Source organism: Boeremia exigua (genome assembly GCF_020726555.1).
Source record: "Boeremia exigua strain MPI-SDFR-AT-0100 chromosome Unknown C7974scaffold_9, whole genome shotgun sequence".
In the NCBI taxonomy this organism is placed as follows: domain Eukaryota; kingdom Fungi; phylum Ascomycota; class Dothideomycetes; order Pleosporales; family Didymellaceae; genus Boeremia; species Boeremia exigua.
Genome location: NW_025763526.1, coordinates 80,219 through 95,829, shown reverse-complemented (window position 1 = coordinate 95,829; position 15,611 = coordinate 80,219). Strand labels below are relative to the sequence as shown.

General features: G+C 52.8%; 8 protein-coding genes across 8 annotated transcripts; 3 read left to right on the top strand and 5 right to left on the bottom strand.

Annotated features, from left to right (window-relative positions):
- Positions 1-336: 336 nt before the first annotated feature.
- Positions 337-1,939, bottom strand: C7974DRAFT_378064 (uncharacterized protein; the record flags this gene model as incomplete). Its single annotated transcript, XM_046140392.1, has 2 exons — positions 337-1,733; positions 1,783-1,939. The coding sequence occupies 2 exons, from the start codon at positions 1,937-1,939 to the stop codon at positions 337-339; spliced, it is 1,554 nt and encodes a 517-aa protein (XP_045994391.1).
- Positions 1,940-3,357: 1,418 nt separating this feature from the next.
- On the top strand, positions 3,358-4,862 carry C7974DRAFT_363107 (uncharacterized protein). The gene is made up of 3 exons (XM_046139750.1): positions 3,358-3,667; positions 3,722-4,293; positions 4,341-4,862. The coding sequence occupies exons 1-3, from the start codon at positions 3,536-3,538 to the stop codon at positions 4,519-4,521; spliced, it is 885 nt and encodes a 294-aa protein (XP_045994390.1). The 5' UTR covers positions 3,358-3,535; the 3' UTR covers positions 4,522-4,862.
- Positions 4,863-5,351: 489 nt separating this feature from the next.
- C7974DRAFT_398457 (uncharacterized protein) lies at positions 5,352-6,595 on the bottom strand. The gene has a single exon (XM_046142319.1). The coding sequence runs from the start codon at positions 6,449-6,451 to the stop codon at positions 5,567-5,569; it is 885 nt and encodes a 294-aa protein (XP_045994389.1). The 5' UTR covers positions 6,452-6,595; the 3' UTR covers positions 5,352-5,566.
- Positions 6,596-6,853: 258 nt separating this feature from the next.
- C7974DRAFT_398454 (alkaline-phosphatase-like protein) lies at positions 6,854-9,152 on the bottom strand. Its single transcript, XM_046142318.1, has 4 exons — positions 8,993-9,152; positions 8,736-8,935; positions 7,665-8,669; positions 6,854-7,616 (listed from the first exon to the last, which is right to left on the bottom strand). Exons 1-4 carry the CDS (start codon positions 9,109-9,111, stop codon positions 6,964-6,966), a joined length of 1,977 nt encoding a protein of 658 aa, XP_045994388.1. The 5' UTR covers positions 9,112-9,152; the 3' UTR covers positions 6,854-6,963.
- A 988-nt stretch (positions 9,153-10,140) lies between these two features.
- Positions 10,141-12,285, top strand: C7974DRAFT_398453 (FAD binding domain of DNA photolyase-domain-containing protein). The gene has a single exon (XM_046142317.1). The coding sequence runs from the start codon at positions 10,245-10,247 to the stop codon at positions 11,985-11,987; it is 1,743 nt and encodes a 580-aa protein (XP_045994387.1). The 5' UTR covers positions 10,141-10,244; the 3' UTR covers positions 11,988-12,285.
- Positions 12,286-12,297: 12 nt separating this feature from the next.
- Positions 12,298-13,501, bottom strand: C7974DRAFT_398452 (extracellular solute-binding protein family 1). The gene is made up of 3 exons (XM_046142316.1): positions 13,174-13,501; positions 13,059-13,123; positions 12,298-13,001 (listed from the first exon to the last, which is right to left on the bottom strand). The coding sequence occupies exons 1-3, from the start codon at positions 13,343-13,345 to the stop codon at positions 12,306-12,308; spliced, it is 933 nt and encodes a 310-aa protein (XP_045994386.1). The 5' UTR covers positions 13,346-13,501; the 3' UTR covers positions 12,298-12,305.
- A 4-nt stretch (positions 13,502-13,505) lies between these two features.
- On the bottom strand, positions 13,506-14,311 carry C7974DRAFT_398450 (uncharacterized protein). Its single transcript, XM_046142315.1, has one exon. It carries the CDS (start codon positions 14,029-14,031, stop codon positions 13,768-13,770), a length of 264 nt encoding a protein of 87 aa, XP_045994385.1. The 5' UTR covers positions 14,032-14,311; the 3' UTR covers positions 13,506-13,767.
- A 47-nt stretch (positions 14,312-14,358) lies between these two features.
- On the top strand, positions 14,359-15,578 carry C7974DRAFT_435445 (uncharacterized protein; the record flags this gene model as incomplete). Its single annotated transcript, XM_046145062.1, has 3 exons — positions 14,359-14,389; positions 14,555-14,626; positions 14,692-15,578. The coding sequence occupies 3 exons, from the start codon at positions 14,359-14,361 to the stop codon at positions 15,576-15,578; spliced, it is 990 nt and encodes a 329-aa protein (XP_045994384.1).
- Between the last annotated feature and the right edge of the window lie 33 nt (positions 15,579-15,611).

Here is a 15,611-nt window from a genome sequence, read left to right as displayed (position 1 = left end):
AGGCTTAACGCGAACAGCTTCATCTTGAGATGGTCTACAGTATGAAAAGCGACCGAGATAGAAATATCATTTGACGAGCGTGATATGTGAGGCTGTTTATTATCAGCTGATCCACTGTGTCAGCTAATGACAAGGACTTGCGATATTTTCGTGTCAGATTCAAAAGGGTAAGATGAACAAATGCAGAGACAGGTCAAGTCATGAGAAAATTGTTTGAAAGTCGTAGTTGAAATTCATCATTAAGCTATATGCTAAGCATCATACTGCTGGGGATATCATATCATCGTTCGTTCCATGTTACTCTCTGAGCTGCACTCGTCATCGCAGACAAGTCGCTTAACCGTAGGTGCGGTCACCACCGGTGGTCTTAGATCCATCGAGGTTGGAGTCGACGCGGGGATCTAGCTTGTTGAGGAGGTTGGATCCGTGGGGACCAGCAGTGCCATCGGCCTTGGGGTTACCAACCTGACCGGGGTGGTTGGTGCCGGTCAAGCCAGAGCTCTGGTTGGTGCCGAAGGTGTTGCCCTGGCCACCGTAACGGTCAGAGTCGATGCGGGGGTCGGCCTGGTTAGCGAGGCGGGAGTCGTGGGGACCAGATGGGTCAGAGTAGTTGGAGCCGGTCAGACCAGAGCCAGTGGTACCGTGGGTGCCGTGGCTGCCGGTGAGACCAGAGCCGGTGTGAGTGCCATGGCTACCAGTGAGGCCGGAGCCAGTGTGGGTGCCAGTGCTTCCGTACTGCCCAGCACCGACACCGCCAGCGCCAGCGGTGTTGCCAGCAGCGCCGTAGCGGTCAGAGTCGACGCGAGGATCGGCCTGGTTGGCGAGGTGGGTGTTGTGGGGGCCGCTGGGGTCGGAACCGATGTGCGAGCCGGTGTGAGCGCCAGTGTGAGGAGCACCACCAGTCAAGCCGGAGCCGGTCGTACCGTGGGTACCGTGGCTGCCAGTCAGGCCAGAGCCGGTGTGAGTACCAGAGCTGCCGTACTGTCCAGCACCAACACCGCCTGCACCGGAAGTGTTGCCAGCAGCGCCGTAGCGGTCAGAGTCGACACGAGGGTCAAGCTTGTTGGCGAGCTTGGAGTCGTGAGGACCGGTAGGGTCGCTGTGAGTGTTGCTGCCAGTAAGACCGCTGCCAGTGGTTCCGTGACCGTGGCTGCTGTGAGACAAGCCGGCACCTGAATGATGTTCAGCCCTTGACTCTCGCTCAAGGAGTGGTTCTGGCAGCTTAGTGCCGTCAGTGCGGTAGGTTTGCTGACCTGAAGTGTGAGTCTCGTTTCCGAGTCCACCAATACCGCTAGAGTTGCCAGCAGCACCAACACGGTCGGAGTCGACACGGGGATCAGCCTTATTAGCAAGGCGGGAGTCGTGAGGACCAGTGGGGTCGCTGCCGTGAGTGGTGTGCGAGCCGGTGAGGCCAGAGCCGGTGGTACCGTGAGTACCTGTCAAGCCAGAGCCGGTGGTACCGTGAGTACCTGTCAAGCCAGAGCCGGTGGTACCGTGAGTACCTGTCAAGCCGGAGCCGGTGGTACCGTGAGTACCTGTCAGGCCGGAGCCAGTGGTGCCGTGGGTACCTGTCAGGCCGGAGCCAGTGGTGCCGTGAGTACCTGTGGTACCATACTGACCAGCGCCGACGCCGCCAGCGCCGGCAGTGTTGCCTGCTGTGCCGAGGTGGTCAGAGTCAACACGAGGATCAGCCTGGTTGGCAGTGTGCGAGCTGTGAGGACCAGTGGGGTCGTCTAGAAGGGTTAGATTCTGCTGCTCATAATGCCAAAGAGGGAAACTCACTGTGTGTTGAGCCGGTCAGACCAGAGCCTGTGGTGTGGGTGCCAGTGGTACCGGTGTGAGTGCCAGTGGTGTGGGTGGCATCTGTGTGTGTGGTGTCCTTGTCCTTGTGAAGAACATTCTCGACCTTCGCCTTGATCTTTTCAATTGTGCCGGCCATGTTGATTGATTATGAGTAGTAGTTGTGGGGTATCTTGGTGGGATGGAGGTGAAGAGTTGGTGTGAAGTTGGTGTGAAGTTGTTGTTGAGTGTTTGTTTGGTTGTGTGATGGCAAGCAACAGCCGTCTCAACGGGTCCTTATATATCACTATGGGAAGGCAGGAGCATGCCCTCGTTACGTCATGTTATGCTGGTCTTCCAGAGCATCAGCAGATGTGCCACAAACAGCGGGGACGCACTCCCTCATCCCTGTTTCAGCATTGATCTTTGACCACAATGGGAAGCGCCGCAAACGACCCGATCTGAGATGCTGCAAGCTTCAGCTCCCGTCACGTCATTTGCGGAGCTTCCAGGCCTTCAGCCTCGAGCACATCAAGCTGTGGGGCGAAAGATTTCGGCCGTGCACTCAATCAAAACGTCTCTCACCATACCGTGGCAAGTCTTGCTTTTTGGACCATAAACACTGACCCCAGCTCACAGCAACAAGACCCTTTCGAGCATTGATCTAAACAGAAAGGGTGTAGCTCTCCCAATCTGGCCCGCAGCGGACACTAGCACGTGGACGGCGCTGCGTCATTCTTCCCAACTGTGGAGTACCAAAAGCTTACCTCCAACTTCAATTCCTGTTTGCTCGCGTATGCCTTTACGTTATGCCACACTCGGGCTGGATCACGCAATGATCTCCAGCCGATCGGGAACCACACGCGCGTCTGTGGACTCTGTGGCGTAGAACTGGTTTATCTGGCATCTGTGGCGTCATTTACAGATCGTCGGAGCTGGAGATCGGACACCCGCCTTCTAGAGACCTCCGATGGGGCGGTGTTAAAGCCACACGTTGTCCCTGAAAGCCACGGATCAAGTGGAGACGTGTGGGAGAGCGAAGTGGATGCAGTAGAAGTCTTGGTCCCTGAGTTTTGATGAAACCGTCATAATGACGATGCACCCCGCACAGTTCGCTTATGTACCCGCTAAGAATAGTCTGAATGGAATACCTGAGGAACCGCAGATAGAGTGATCCAATCACGCAAACCAACAATTTATCCGTGAGAAAGCAGGAATTGCTTGACTGCCGTGGTGGGGACGTTGATACTTGGAGACATTGCGGAATGTGAAGAGGTCAAAGCTCAGCGTATGCGAAGTCTCGAACACGATGGCCAAGCTGGAAGATGCCTTGTGACTGGAAGCCGTGCGCAGTCCAAGCGGCAATCGTGATTGACAGGATCACATCCAATCTCCTGGTTACTTGTCCCCCAGGTTTGTTCCAGAATGCCAACAAGTCGGTGTCGTGAGACTTGATTGCTGCCAACTTTCGTCATCAACGCAGTACATCGTGTCATATTGATGGCCAATCGTCCTGTGGCGACTCTGTTTGGAAGAATCTTGCGGTACCTTGCAATTGATGTGCATGGACGTAAAGATGAGATTTTTGAAATGCTGTCTTGTTCACATGCAGTTCTGGTTGAAGCTATGACCACCTGACGTCATCCATCGTCAATGGGAGCTGTCGCGCGCAGGCACGCGAAGCCTGGAGCCGCAGCCTCTCAGTCTCCCTGTCTCTCTCCTCAACACTCCACCTGAATCCTATACTCGTCTCACGATGTCAGAACGAAAGTCAACAGCAAGTAAAGTGCAGGACAAGATCAGGCAAGTCGCGCAGGAGGACTTCAACCAGGCCAGTGCTCTAGGACAGGATGCCGTGAAATCCGGCGCCTATCTGTATCCGTTCAAGGTATGTCAGGGATTTGCATCAACGTACCTAGGTAGCCAGGATTGACACGCACAGGGCATCGCGTACTTCTTCACCCACCGCGCATTATGGCGTCCTCTCGCTCAGAAGCTGATCCCCACTATCTCTCTTGGTTTGGGCGTCACGGTGTTCATGTTTGTGGTGACGTACGTGCCTCAAGCCGCCGTTCTCACCATCTTCAACGGCCCTCTCGCTTTCGTCACGACCGTCCTACTCGTGCTCAGTGAGAGTTCCACTATATTCAATGTGCTGAGCAAGAACTTCCTCATTGACGATGCTCTCATCGACACCTTCGATGGCACCCTCATGTCGCGCAACATGACCACTTTGGTCGCAAAGGAGCGCAATGTCAAGTCTGGCAGCGACCCAATTGCGAAGCTGGGCAAGCTTGCCAGCAAGCCGTTTGCGAAGTTCGCTCCCAGCGCGATAATCCGCTACTTCATGTACTTGCCGCTCAACTTCATCCCCATTGTCGGAACCGTCATGTTCGTCGTATTGCAGGGACGCAGGTTTGGGCCTACTGCACACGCACGCTACTTCCAGCTCAAGCAGATGAACAAGAAAGAGAAGGATCAATTTGTCGAGCGCCGCAAGGCTGCCTACGCCAGGTTCGTGGCCAGAAAGTTCTCATGCTGATGTGTGCTAATCTGAACAGCTTCGGTATTCCTGCTGTCCTCCTCGAGATGGTCCCTATTGCCGGTATTCTCTTCTCGTTCACGAACACGGTCGGCGCAGCACTCTGGGCTGCTGATATGGAGTCGCGTGATTCCAGCGGCCAAAAGACGACCGCACCTGGCCTGCGCAATCAAGCTGCAGAGGCGAGGAATGAGTTGTAGAACCTCTACCCGTACAGCCGCTTTGTTGGGCTGGATAGACAATATAGATACCCCTGGAAGCCACCATATGCGCCAGGCTGGTTGCTGGGATGGCCATGGATTGAGATGCTGAGCGGGGAGGAGTTCGAAGAACGAGATGGAGACTTCGACCTCTGGCACGGAGATGCTGATGCCGTAGCGAGCGGTTCTATGAACAGTTACGATGTCGATAATAGCGTGATACACCTGTATACCCTTAATGAAAACAAGTACTGAGTCGAGTCCATCTCATGTGTGCTCTATGGTGTGTGAAAACACATGTGCCGCACCCAGATCTAAGCTGCCTCTCGACAATTCTAAAGGAATAAGGTCTTCTTTAGCAGTACTAACAGGCTTCTGAATTATGAACAAATAGCTCTACTGAGGCGTAGCTACACTAATAAGAGAACTTGCTGTCAATAATACTAATCCTTTGTTTCTTGCCTTCCAGCTGCGTTGGTGGCAACTCGGCCGTTCTTGGGTGCGGTATTCCAACATCCATTAATTAACTCACCTAAAACCGTATCGCACTTACAACCAATTGAACCGAGCATATACTTCGATTGGTGAGGATGTATTTGCTAATTATGAGAGGCGGCTCAAACCTTCTTGTAAAGGTCGAGACTTGAAGACCTTCTGACATTCTCAATTCAGAACCTAGTTGAATCCAGCGAAAAAACCAAAGCACCTGCCACAACACTCAGATAGACGTGGAAACGTGTCGATCGGTGGAACTCGACTTGCTAAACAGAATGTACTCAATTTTGCGCGAGATAATTTACTGGCAGTTGTCACACACCGTGGAGGCTGTCCTGTGACTGAGCTTAGTGATCTTTATCAAAATGTTTCCTCTGCAAGTACGTCGGCATGATAAGCTAAACACAGTGGTTCACACTTTAATAGTTATATGTTATCCAGAGTGTACAATCGCTTCAAGATTTAATGGTATACCAATGCTGTCCAACGCCCAATCATGCACTCCTATCCTCGGCCCCAACCACTCAAAGGGTATATCGCACTCCCCTCCCTAAAGCTCCTGATTAATCAACGCTGCACTATCACAAATATCCCCCGTCCCCGTGATCCGAAACGACGTCTGCCCCGCGACCGTGGTATTCCCCGTTGTGAACCCAAAGCAATGCCCGCCCTCCCAGTCGTTGCGCGAATCAAACGTGTTGCGCCAGCACACCGAGTTGCACACTGGGTCTTGGCCTGCCGCAATGCGCGTCGCGTTGTTGCGGTTGTAGATGGCGCACTTGTCGATGCACTCGTCGAGCGTGCTGAAGACGCCTTGCACGGGTGCCGCCACGCCCGCGATGTTCACGTATGCGTCGCCGCACAGCTTGCGGAATTGGTAGGATGTGCTGCCGTAGGTGACGGTGTAGAGGGTGTTGTTCGAGGAGGGGCAGTCGCGGAGGAGGGTGGGTTCGGGGCTATTTGATGGGCCGAGGAGGGTGGTTGTTGTGACTGCTTGGGTGGAGGAGGTGGATGTGGAGGAGGTGGTAGGTGTTGGGTCCGTCGAGGTCGATTGCGCGCTCGATTGTGTGGGTGCTGCGCTGCTGCTGCTGCTGCTGCTGGTGTTGGCGTCGCTGTTGCTCGCGCTCGAGTTACTTGATGACCGTGAGGCGAGCGCGCCGCCAACACCGCCGCCCACTGCTGCGACGACGACTATGATCGCTACGCCCACTAGTATCCAGAATGTTCTCTTGCGCAGACCGCATATTGTTTGTGGTGGTGGTGGGTGCGCGTATGCAGCGTTCTCGTATGCGGCGCTCTCGTAGACGATCTTGTTCGTGTCCGTTGCGGTGTTGGGTTGTACAGGGATCGGCTCCGGCGAGTAGTAAGGGTACTTGTGGGTATCACCCGCTGACGGCTGCACGACCTCCAGGTCAGAGTGAGGTTGCGACGCCATTGCGACTGGAATACGGATCAATTCTTGTGTCTTCTTTGAACAAAGATTGATTCATATGATCTTTACTCCAGTGGAGATTTGCACACCGTAGCGCTTATCTTTGCAACCTGACCCCTGGTCGATATTTGGGGGCCAAAAACCGCTTCAGAACCCCTCTACAGCCACAATGTCTGCCTAGTTGCGGCCGACATGGATCTACCACTTGTGTTGAAGTCATGACGCCCACGAAGATACAGCAGTCGATACAGAGTTGGGACATTCTTTGGACATTGAAGCTGCTGCTCTCACCACTACATCCTTTTCAGGCCTCCATCCAGACATGTCCGACCAGCCACTTGGCCAAACGCAGTATCAGGCCAAAAACATTAGTAAACTTATCATAGGACATGATATCACGTGCAGGGCGGCGTAAAGCGAACCGTTCGGTCATGCAATAATTATTACAACTACGCGTCTACTACGCTACTCTACTTTGCAGCATCATTACTCATCAATCATCGAGTCACTATAGTCTAGTACTTCGTGCTGTTCGCGGCCGGGCTGCCCTTGGCCAAACCAAAGCACTCAGCCATACCGTAGAAGATATCGATGCTGTTGTACACACCACCGAACAGCTCCTGGCAAGGGCCCATAGCGAACACAGGAACATCGGTCAGCGAGTGCACGCCCTGATCGTTCTCAATAGGCAGAGTGCCGTTGAGCGTAATGCCAACGGGCTCCTTGGGGTTAACGTAGAAGTCGTCGTCGCCCTTGACCTGCTCAGATGCAGGCACACGTGGGCCAGACTTGCGCACGGACCAGTTCTCGCGACGATCGGGGTCCGCCATCAGGCCCTGGAAAAGCGTGTAGCGGGGATCCCAGGTGGAAGGGAAGTTGCTGTCAGTGTAGGTCAGGTTGCCGGTGTTGGCATACTGGGATTCGCCGGAGCGCTCGTAGACACCGACGGCTTCGCGGCGCTTGCGGTCGGTGTTCTGCGCGGCGAGGTAATGGGTATCGACGGAGCCCATAACATCGAAACCGTGACCGTGATCAGCGGTGACAAGGATGAGGGTCTCCTTAAGGCAGTCGGTCGAGTTGAGTTTGGCGATGGTGGCTTTGACGGTGTCGTCTAGCTCGAGCAATTCACCGAGCGCACGGTCATAGTCGAGCACGTGCATCATTTTATCTATTTCTCGTCAGCAAAGGAAGATCCAGATGTCTGGCAACGACGAACCAATTGAAGCTGCCTCGCTCATCAAAAGAAATCCCTCTTTTCCAGAGCGAGCCTGGAGGATATCGATGGCCTTGAGGGTCATCTCCTTCAGGCCTGGCTGATCCAGGGCAGGCTTTTTGTCACCAGTGGGAGACAACGACTGGTTCAAGTTCTGGCGGTAGACGTTGCGGTCGAGCCATTTAGCCATGTTAGAGGTGGTAAAGATACCAAGAGCCTTCTCGTTGTTGTTGGCAGACAACAGAGCAGTGCGGTTCTGGATGATCTGGTAGTCCTTCTTGGCGAACTCCTGGTAGTAATCTTTGCCCTGGTACGTGACACCGCCGAGCGAGGGAGGATAGAACTGCTCAGCTCCACCGCCAAAGATGACATCAATCGGAACGTTAGTCCATGTGTAGTTCTGGACACCATTCAGGTAGGTGTCGACAATCGCGCCGTACTCGCCACGGTTGCGGGTATGGGAGACGAGCGCAGCAGGAGTAGCATCGGCGATGTAGGCAGTAGAGACGATTCCAATGTGTCCACCAGTAAGGCGGTGGAACATCTCAGCGATCGTCTCAACCTTCGGGTCGTCGAACGCATTCTTGCTGGAGTCGGCATAGACATTCAAGCAGTTGACTGTGCTCTTGTGGCCAGTGTTGAGGGCAGCAGCAGAATTGGCAGAATCAGTGATGAAACTGTCAATAGAATGGGTCATCTGGTGGCCCAGCACAGGGAACTTGTCCATGGCCATGGTGGTCTGGTACTTTCCATTGATGCTCTTGTGACCGATCAGGCGTGCAGCCGTGATCATGTTGGTCGTCATACCATCGCCAATGAAGAGGATGATGTTCTTGGTCTTGCGCTCCTCGGCAAGGTCGCGAACGAGCCAGGTAGCCTCGGTCTTGCTGCCATTGTTGTAGTTGAGAGTGGCAGTGTACTCGCCAGGCTCGTAAAGAGCAACGCGACGGTAAGCCTTGGCTGCGACATTGACGAAGCTAGCATTCTTCGCGTCACGAGCGAAGAGGTCTGTAGTATATTAGCAGTCGTTCAAAATTGCAGTGTGACCTCGGGAGGCCTGAAAGGAAAACTCACCCTCGTACCAGGTGAAGTTCCACTTCTCAAGCTTAGGCTCCTGGATCTTGAAGTATTCAGTGACCGGTGCGGCCTTGCCGTCCTTGGTGATGGTGAAAGTAAACTTCTCATCAAGAGGCAGTCCAATGGCTTCAGATCCGTTTGTAGGCTGGTGCACTTCGAGACGGATGTCGAAGTACTGTCCAGCAAGGAAGTCGGCCCTGTTTTCAATTGTTTAGCATGAGTCCGTTTGCGTCTACATTGTGTATGATGCTTACTGGTCTGGAGGGAAAACACAACCAAGCGTCGGGCAAGCACCCAGACGGCGGAAGCTCTGCGCAGACACAGTACCCACGAGCAGGGCAGCTGCGGCACCAATTGATGTGGTGGACTTCATGGCGAACGCTACAGAGAGTGAGGTAACACAGGACTCTCGAGTGGTGCGATAACGATCCATGAAAGGCTACCAGGCCCAGCTTTATAGCTCCCAGAGTTCCGGACCTGCATTCAGAGCTCTTTGCAGTTTTGGGAGATAGTCAGCACATGGGAGCTGCTATCCTGTCAGGGGTCCACAGTGCATCCCCGCGGGATGGTCGCCTATGCTGCAGGCGGGTCGGACGAACCTCCTTGGCTGCCCTCGTGCTATATTCACGCTCTCTGACTGCTCGAGATCAGCCGTTTAGCTACCAGGACCAGACCTGATCCCGCTGGTATGGGTTCACGCCACGACCCGCTACCATCATATTGAAGACGGACGAGCTGCCTTATCGAGATTGAGATGCACGTTGACCATGTTGATTCGAGGCGGGTTGTACATGTCCTTGGCGAAACGTGAACGATAGCGGAGTCGTGATTCGCCACGGCGAGCAAGGTGGAGAACAGTCTGCCCGCACGGCGTGCTTGGCTACAGCACTCGTGCAGAATGTGCTCCGAAAGACAAGCTCATTGGTTATAAACGGGTGAAGCAGAGAACAAGACTTTAGCATGAGCTTCGACTCGGATATTGTGCCGCGGATTGGAAGGACGTCGAGAGACGTTCGTTAGGATTGATGACGGTAGTGGAACCAATGTTCGGGTACGATCGTCGAACCCCAGACGTCTGCACAATAACACGAATTATTCACGACGGTCACTCGTAGATTTAGCAAGGGAGCGCAATATTGCATGTCCTTGCGCGCGACTTAGCAGAGCTGCGCCAACTTAGCGCAGCTCTGTAGGTCGTGGGTGCGCCGCCTTTCACGATACCACCCCTGGTAGGTACCTAATCATCCGCACTATCGCGAACCTCCTACGCTGACAGCCATCACAATGATCGACCTGCATCCGCGAACTGCTGCAGGAACCATGTTCCCCACAGATCGCGAATCTTGGTTGCGTTTCGGACCGCGTTGTCTGATGCAGACTCGCCATCATGGTCTGTACCGGAATCGGTTTTAGTGTAGTAGTGTTTAGACCAACGACGTCACCACTCAGCTTTGTTTTGCTGTCGCATCGCCATTGTCTTCACCTTCCAATTTCCTTCACGTACCTATGCTACTTGCCAGACGTCCTTTTCTGATACCAATTGCGCGTATAATTCGAACCCCAGCCCGTTTTGTAGCTACAAAAGCTCGAACATCGAAGCACGCGACACAGTCAAAGCCCAGAGCGCAAAACAGTATAGCGGAGATGTCGAAACGAACCGCGTACGACCGTGACGAGCTTGGTCATACGTCGACAAAGCGCGCAAAAGAGGTGGATGAAAACCTGCCCTACGATCAACTGAAAGAAGCGTTAGACGCGCAGGAGGAGAAGAGCGATGTCACAAAAGTGGTTCACCTGTTCCACCCGAAAGATTTGCGTTTGCAAGACAACACTGCTCTGCACCATGCTTCCGAGTTGGCGCACAAATCTAAGAAGCCACTCATCTGCGTGTACTTGCATTGTGCGGCAGATGAGTCGTGGCACGGAACCAGCCCAGCGCGAATGGACTTCATGTGTGAAGGTCTTGCGATCCTCCAGAAGGAGCTGAAGGATCTAAACATTCCGTTGGTTTTTCTCGAATGCGATGAACGCAAGAGTATAGTTACAACAGTGGTCGACTGGCTGAAGGAGCACAAGGTGTCGCACCTGTTCAGCAATCACGAGTACGAGATCGACGAAATGCGACGCGACATCAAGCTTGTGAAGCAGGTTGGAAACGACGTACAAGTCTCGATATACCACGATCAAACAGTCGTTGAGCCAGGGACTATGCTGACAGGCAATGGCAAGCCGATGAAGGTGTTCACACCCTACTTTGGGAAATGGCTAGACATAGTCAAGGAAGAGCCAGAACTTCTGGACCTGAGACCAGACCCCAAGAAACAGAGTGCCGATGTTGCGAAAGAACTCAAAGATCTTTTCAACACAAAACCCCCTCAGCCCGGCAAAGATAAGAACTTCGAGAATGAGGAAGACAAAAAGCGCATTCGTAAGCTCTGGCCAGCTGGTCATAAGGCAGGCGTCAAACGAATGGATGCCTTTCTGAAGAAGATTAAGAACTACAAAGCCACACGATCAAATCCAGCCGAAGACTCGACGTCACGCATGAGTGCATACTTCTCCGCCGGCATGTTCAGCGTGCGCGAAGCACTGCGGAAAGTCAGTGACTATAATGGCGGTAGTAGCGACTTCACTGAAGGGCGCTCAAAACCCGGCGTATACAGCTGGGTGCGAGAGATCGTGTTCCGCGAACTGTATCGACAGACGACAATGACAACGCCTCACACCTCGATGAACCTACCTCAGAATCTCAAATTCGACTACGTACAGTGGGAGGACGATGAAGAGGGGTGGGAGAAGTGGTACAAAGGTCAAACCGGCGAGCCCTTTATCGACGCGGGCATGCGCCAGCTCAATCACGAAGCGTACATGCACAACCGCCTGCGCATGAATGTCTCTTCATACTTGTATTGCAATCTGCTCCTTGACTTTCGTCGCGGCGAGCGCTATTTTGCCGAGACCTTGATCGATTGGGATCTGAGCAACAACACGCAAGGCTGGGAGCCAAGCTATACCGTGTTCAACCCAGTCAGTCAGGCTGAGCGCAACGACCCCAACGGTGACTACATTCGCAAATGGGTGCCGGAGCTCAAGGATGTGGAGGGCAAGGCCGTGTTTGCACCGTATGCGAGGCTCAGCAAGGAAGAATTCGAGAAGCTTGGATATCCGAAGCCGCATGTCGACTGGAAGCAGACCAAGCAACGGTGCATGGAGAGATTTAAGAACGACATGTCGGGTGTAGAGCCTTGAGGGATATGGTGTAGACAGCTATTGATTAGCTATTTCACCTTTCTTCTTCCCACATACAAACGTTCCAGGGTCATTAAGCTCATTGGCAAGACCACTGTGATGAATATGGCTTATCATGAAATGTTAACATCGGGACGACCAGATCTATCTTGCGTCGATAAAGACTCTACGGCTGAATCTTTCCCTGTATTACAAAAAAGGTCTATTGGTCGGAGGAATGAAATGCCATCCGCGACCGAAGGAGCTTGAGCAATAAGATCAGAAAACAGGCAGGACACCGACGTGCGATTATATGGAGCGGTAATATTACATGTAAATCTATGGCGCCCCACTGTACAATTGCTTCCCATTCTTCTTAAACCCCGTCACCACACTCTGACCCCTAGCACTTGTCGCCCAAGCCGCGAACAGCTGCGCAAGCGTGGCATTCCTTGCCTTATTACCTACAAGCAAGTGTCCTGGCAATAGAAGCGGATCAGTCTCGTCGTCAGAGCCTATCTTAAACTGCCCCAGTGCAGCTGTGAGATTGGGCTGCAGCTGCTCGAGTGACAACAGTGTTCCGCGATCCGTCAGCGTATACTCCTTCAACAAGCTTGCTGTGCTCAACGCCTGGATCGGGAACGCTGGGAACTGGTGATACCACGTCGAATATGGCAGTGCCCATGGCACTTGACCAATTCCCAGCCACAGCGTAGACTCCTTGAGGTTTGTCGCGGACTTATCGTACCGGGTCAAAAAGCGAGTTGGGATTACTGTCCTTGCGTTGTTGAGTTCGCCTGTCTGGTATATCTTTGCGAAGATGGAAGTAACACTCATGTTGCTGCTGATATTGGCGGGATTCTCGAGGGGTCCGGCAATGATGAAGTGGTCGCGGAAGAGATAGTAGCGACCTGTTTTAGAATCAATGATGCCCTGTTCAGCTGCGACCTGCTCGGCCGCTGGGACGTAAGAGATGCCAAGATCTGCTTCGCCAGTCTGAAGGTTCTTGATGGTGAATGTCGTGTCGCTCAATACCTTTGGTGAAGGTCAGGATAAGACGTGACAACCTAGTGATTGGAGCTCAAGACATACCCAGCCAATGCTGAACGGCTGCGATCCATTTTGTACGCTGTCTTGAATGAATGCGTCGGCGAGGACTTCAAATGTAATCAGCGTAGTAACCAGGGAAATCTAGCACGAGTAGTACCTTTGACCAAGCCACTTTGTCCAGCGCCTCCAGTTGCAATGCGTAACAAAGTGTTGTTGCTCGTTGAATTGAAGCCGCCATTATACACTTCTGTAGGGTCAACAAGTGCGGTTACACCGCTGAGTAGTATCGCAATCGCTGTAAAGGACCAAGAGAAATTGGAAGAGAACATGTTGGAGGTGTCAGAATTGACTCGAGAGTTAATATAGAACGAACACTACAGCCATCCGAGCTTTATACCTTCCGTCTATCTACATCGTCGTTGCGCAGCCGAGCTGAAAATGATGAGCGGGCTGTACCAGTGTTGTGTTGCATCCTTAGATTATGGTTACTGTGCATTCGACGGTGACGGTAACAGCTGAGCGAGCGCCACAAGTCTAGGTACTGGCCCGCCGCAAGCAGCGGACTACTATTAGCACCACCCACTGGCAAACGTACCTTTACGCTTAGACTAGACTGTAAGGACCGCATCCGCATCTAGAATACAGTGTGGCAGGCTGAGGGGGTGTGACTTTAGTAACGTACCCCGCAGACCAGTACCTAGGTACCTTGTCCCACTTGTGACCACTTGCATGAACCAACATGTTCATACTTTCAATGGGCGCATGCTACAAGTTGTAACATATATTCAATTGAGTACATTCTTCCCAAATGTGCACACGAGCGAGTTTCTTGATGTGTTCCCCGAGACTTGCAAGTGCACATCCACGATGACGTCATAGGGCAGTGCGGCTGAGAGCATGTGTAGAGCTGAGACGGCGTCGAAGATGTCGACACTGAAGTACAAAACAATGCGCGGCGACTGCTACCGAGTAATAGAGCACATGGAAGGCGTACTAGAGCCGCACAGAGAAACATGGTGATTGCACTGACTGCATATGTCCTTCCTCAACAAACACCGGCTTCTTCGGCTTCTCCGGGCTTTTGAATGTTCCAGACGTCTTCGAGACTACCTCGCAGAAGGCCAACTTGAGTAGACGGGGAGAGGAACCCTCGAGTCTGAATAGTGTCTGTACCTACTGAATAATATTGTGGGTTTTAGCATTGGCGTACAACGTGGCAGAGTCTTGGATTGGTAATCCGCAGAGCAAGGATAATTGCATAAAGCCCACTGATCTTACAACTCAGCTCAAGCAGTATCACAACACAAGCTCATCAATACACAACAACTTCACCGGTTCTACAATGTCGCACGCTCTCATATTTGGTGCCTCTGGTATCTCAGGGTGGTCGATTCTGAACGAAATCACTTCGTACCCCACATCGACAGCATTCGCAAAGATCACTGGTCTCTCGAATCGACCTCTCACGCTCCAAGAAGCCCGCCTGCCGCAAGATGAACGCCTCAGTCTTGTTAATGGAGTTGACTTGACAAAGTCAGTGTCTGAGGTTGTTCAGATGCTGAAAGAGAAGGTGCAAGACGCTCACACGATCTCACACGTCTTCTTTACAGGTATGCAGAATGCTTTTGAAAGACCAAGACGCGGATTCGATGTGATACTGATGTGGGTGGGGTAGCATACGTCCACACAGACGACTTTGAAAGCTCGAGAAGAATCAACACTGAACTCATCGGTACCGCCGTCCGCGCCATTGAGCAAGTCTCCCCAGCGCTCAAGATGGTCGTCCTCCAAACTGGCGGCAAAGGCTACGGCCTCGAGTTCCCGGACAAAGTAACCATCAACACGCCTCTGAGGGAGGATGCGCCGCGTATTCCTGAGCCCTACGCAAGCAGGATCTTCTATTACACGCAGTACGACTTGCTCGCTGAGCTGTCAGTCGGCAAGACCTGGACTTTCGCTGAAGTGCGACCCGATGGTATCATTGGCTTCACACCCATCAATAACGCAATGAATCTGGCGCAAGGTATCGGGCTTTACCTGGCAGTCTATCGCGAGCTCTACGGCCAAGGCGCGAAAGTGAACTGGCCCGGTACCGAGAAGAGCTGGAAGTGCACACACTCGGACACGTCGCAGGGAATCCTGGCGAGAATGGAGATCCACGTCGCGACCCACATTGAAGAGTGCGGTAATGGCGGAGTATTCAACATTGCAGATGGCGAGACTGTTACATGGGAAAACGTCTGGCCGAAGCTGTGTGCTGACTTTGGTCTAGTGGGCGAAGGACCAGCGTCTGATGCGGAGTCCATGGAAAAGTTTGTCAAGGATAATATTGGTGTCTGGAAGAAGTTGGCTGAGAAGCATGGGCTAAAAGAGAAGACTGTTGAGGATCAAAATTGGCCTTTTGTACATTTCATGCTGGTGCAGTTTGACTTCGACAGGCAATACGACTTGACGCGCAAGACAGAAGTCGGATTCAAAGAGACGATCAAGACAGACGAAGGGTATGTGATGGCGTGGGAAAAAATGAGAGCGGCGAAGATCTTGCCGCCCAGGGAAGTGTGAGCAGAGTCGGCAACAGTCATATTTGAAAGCCTT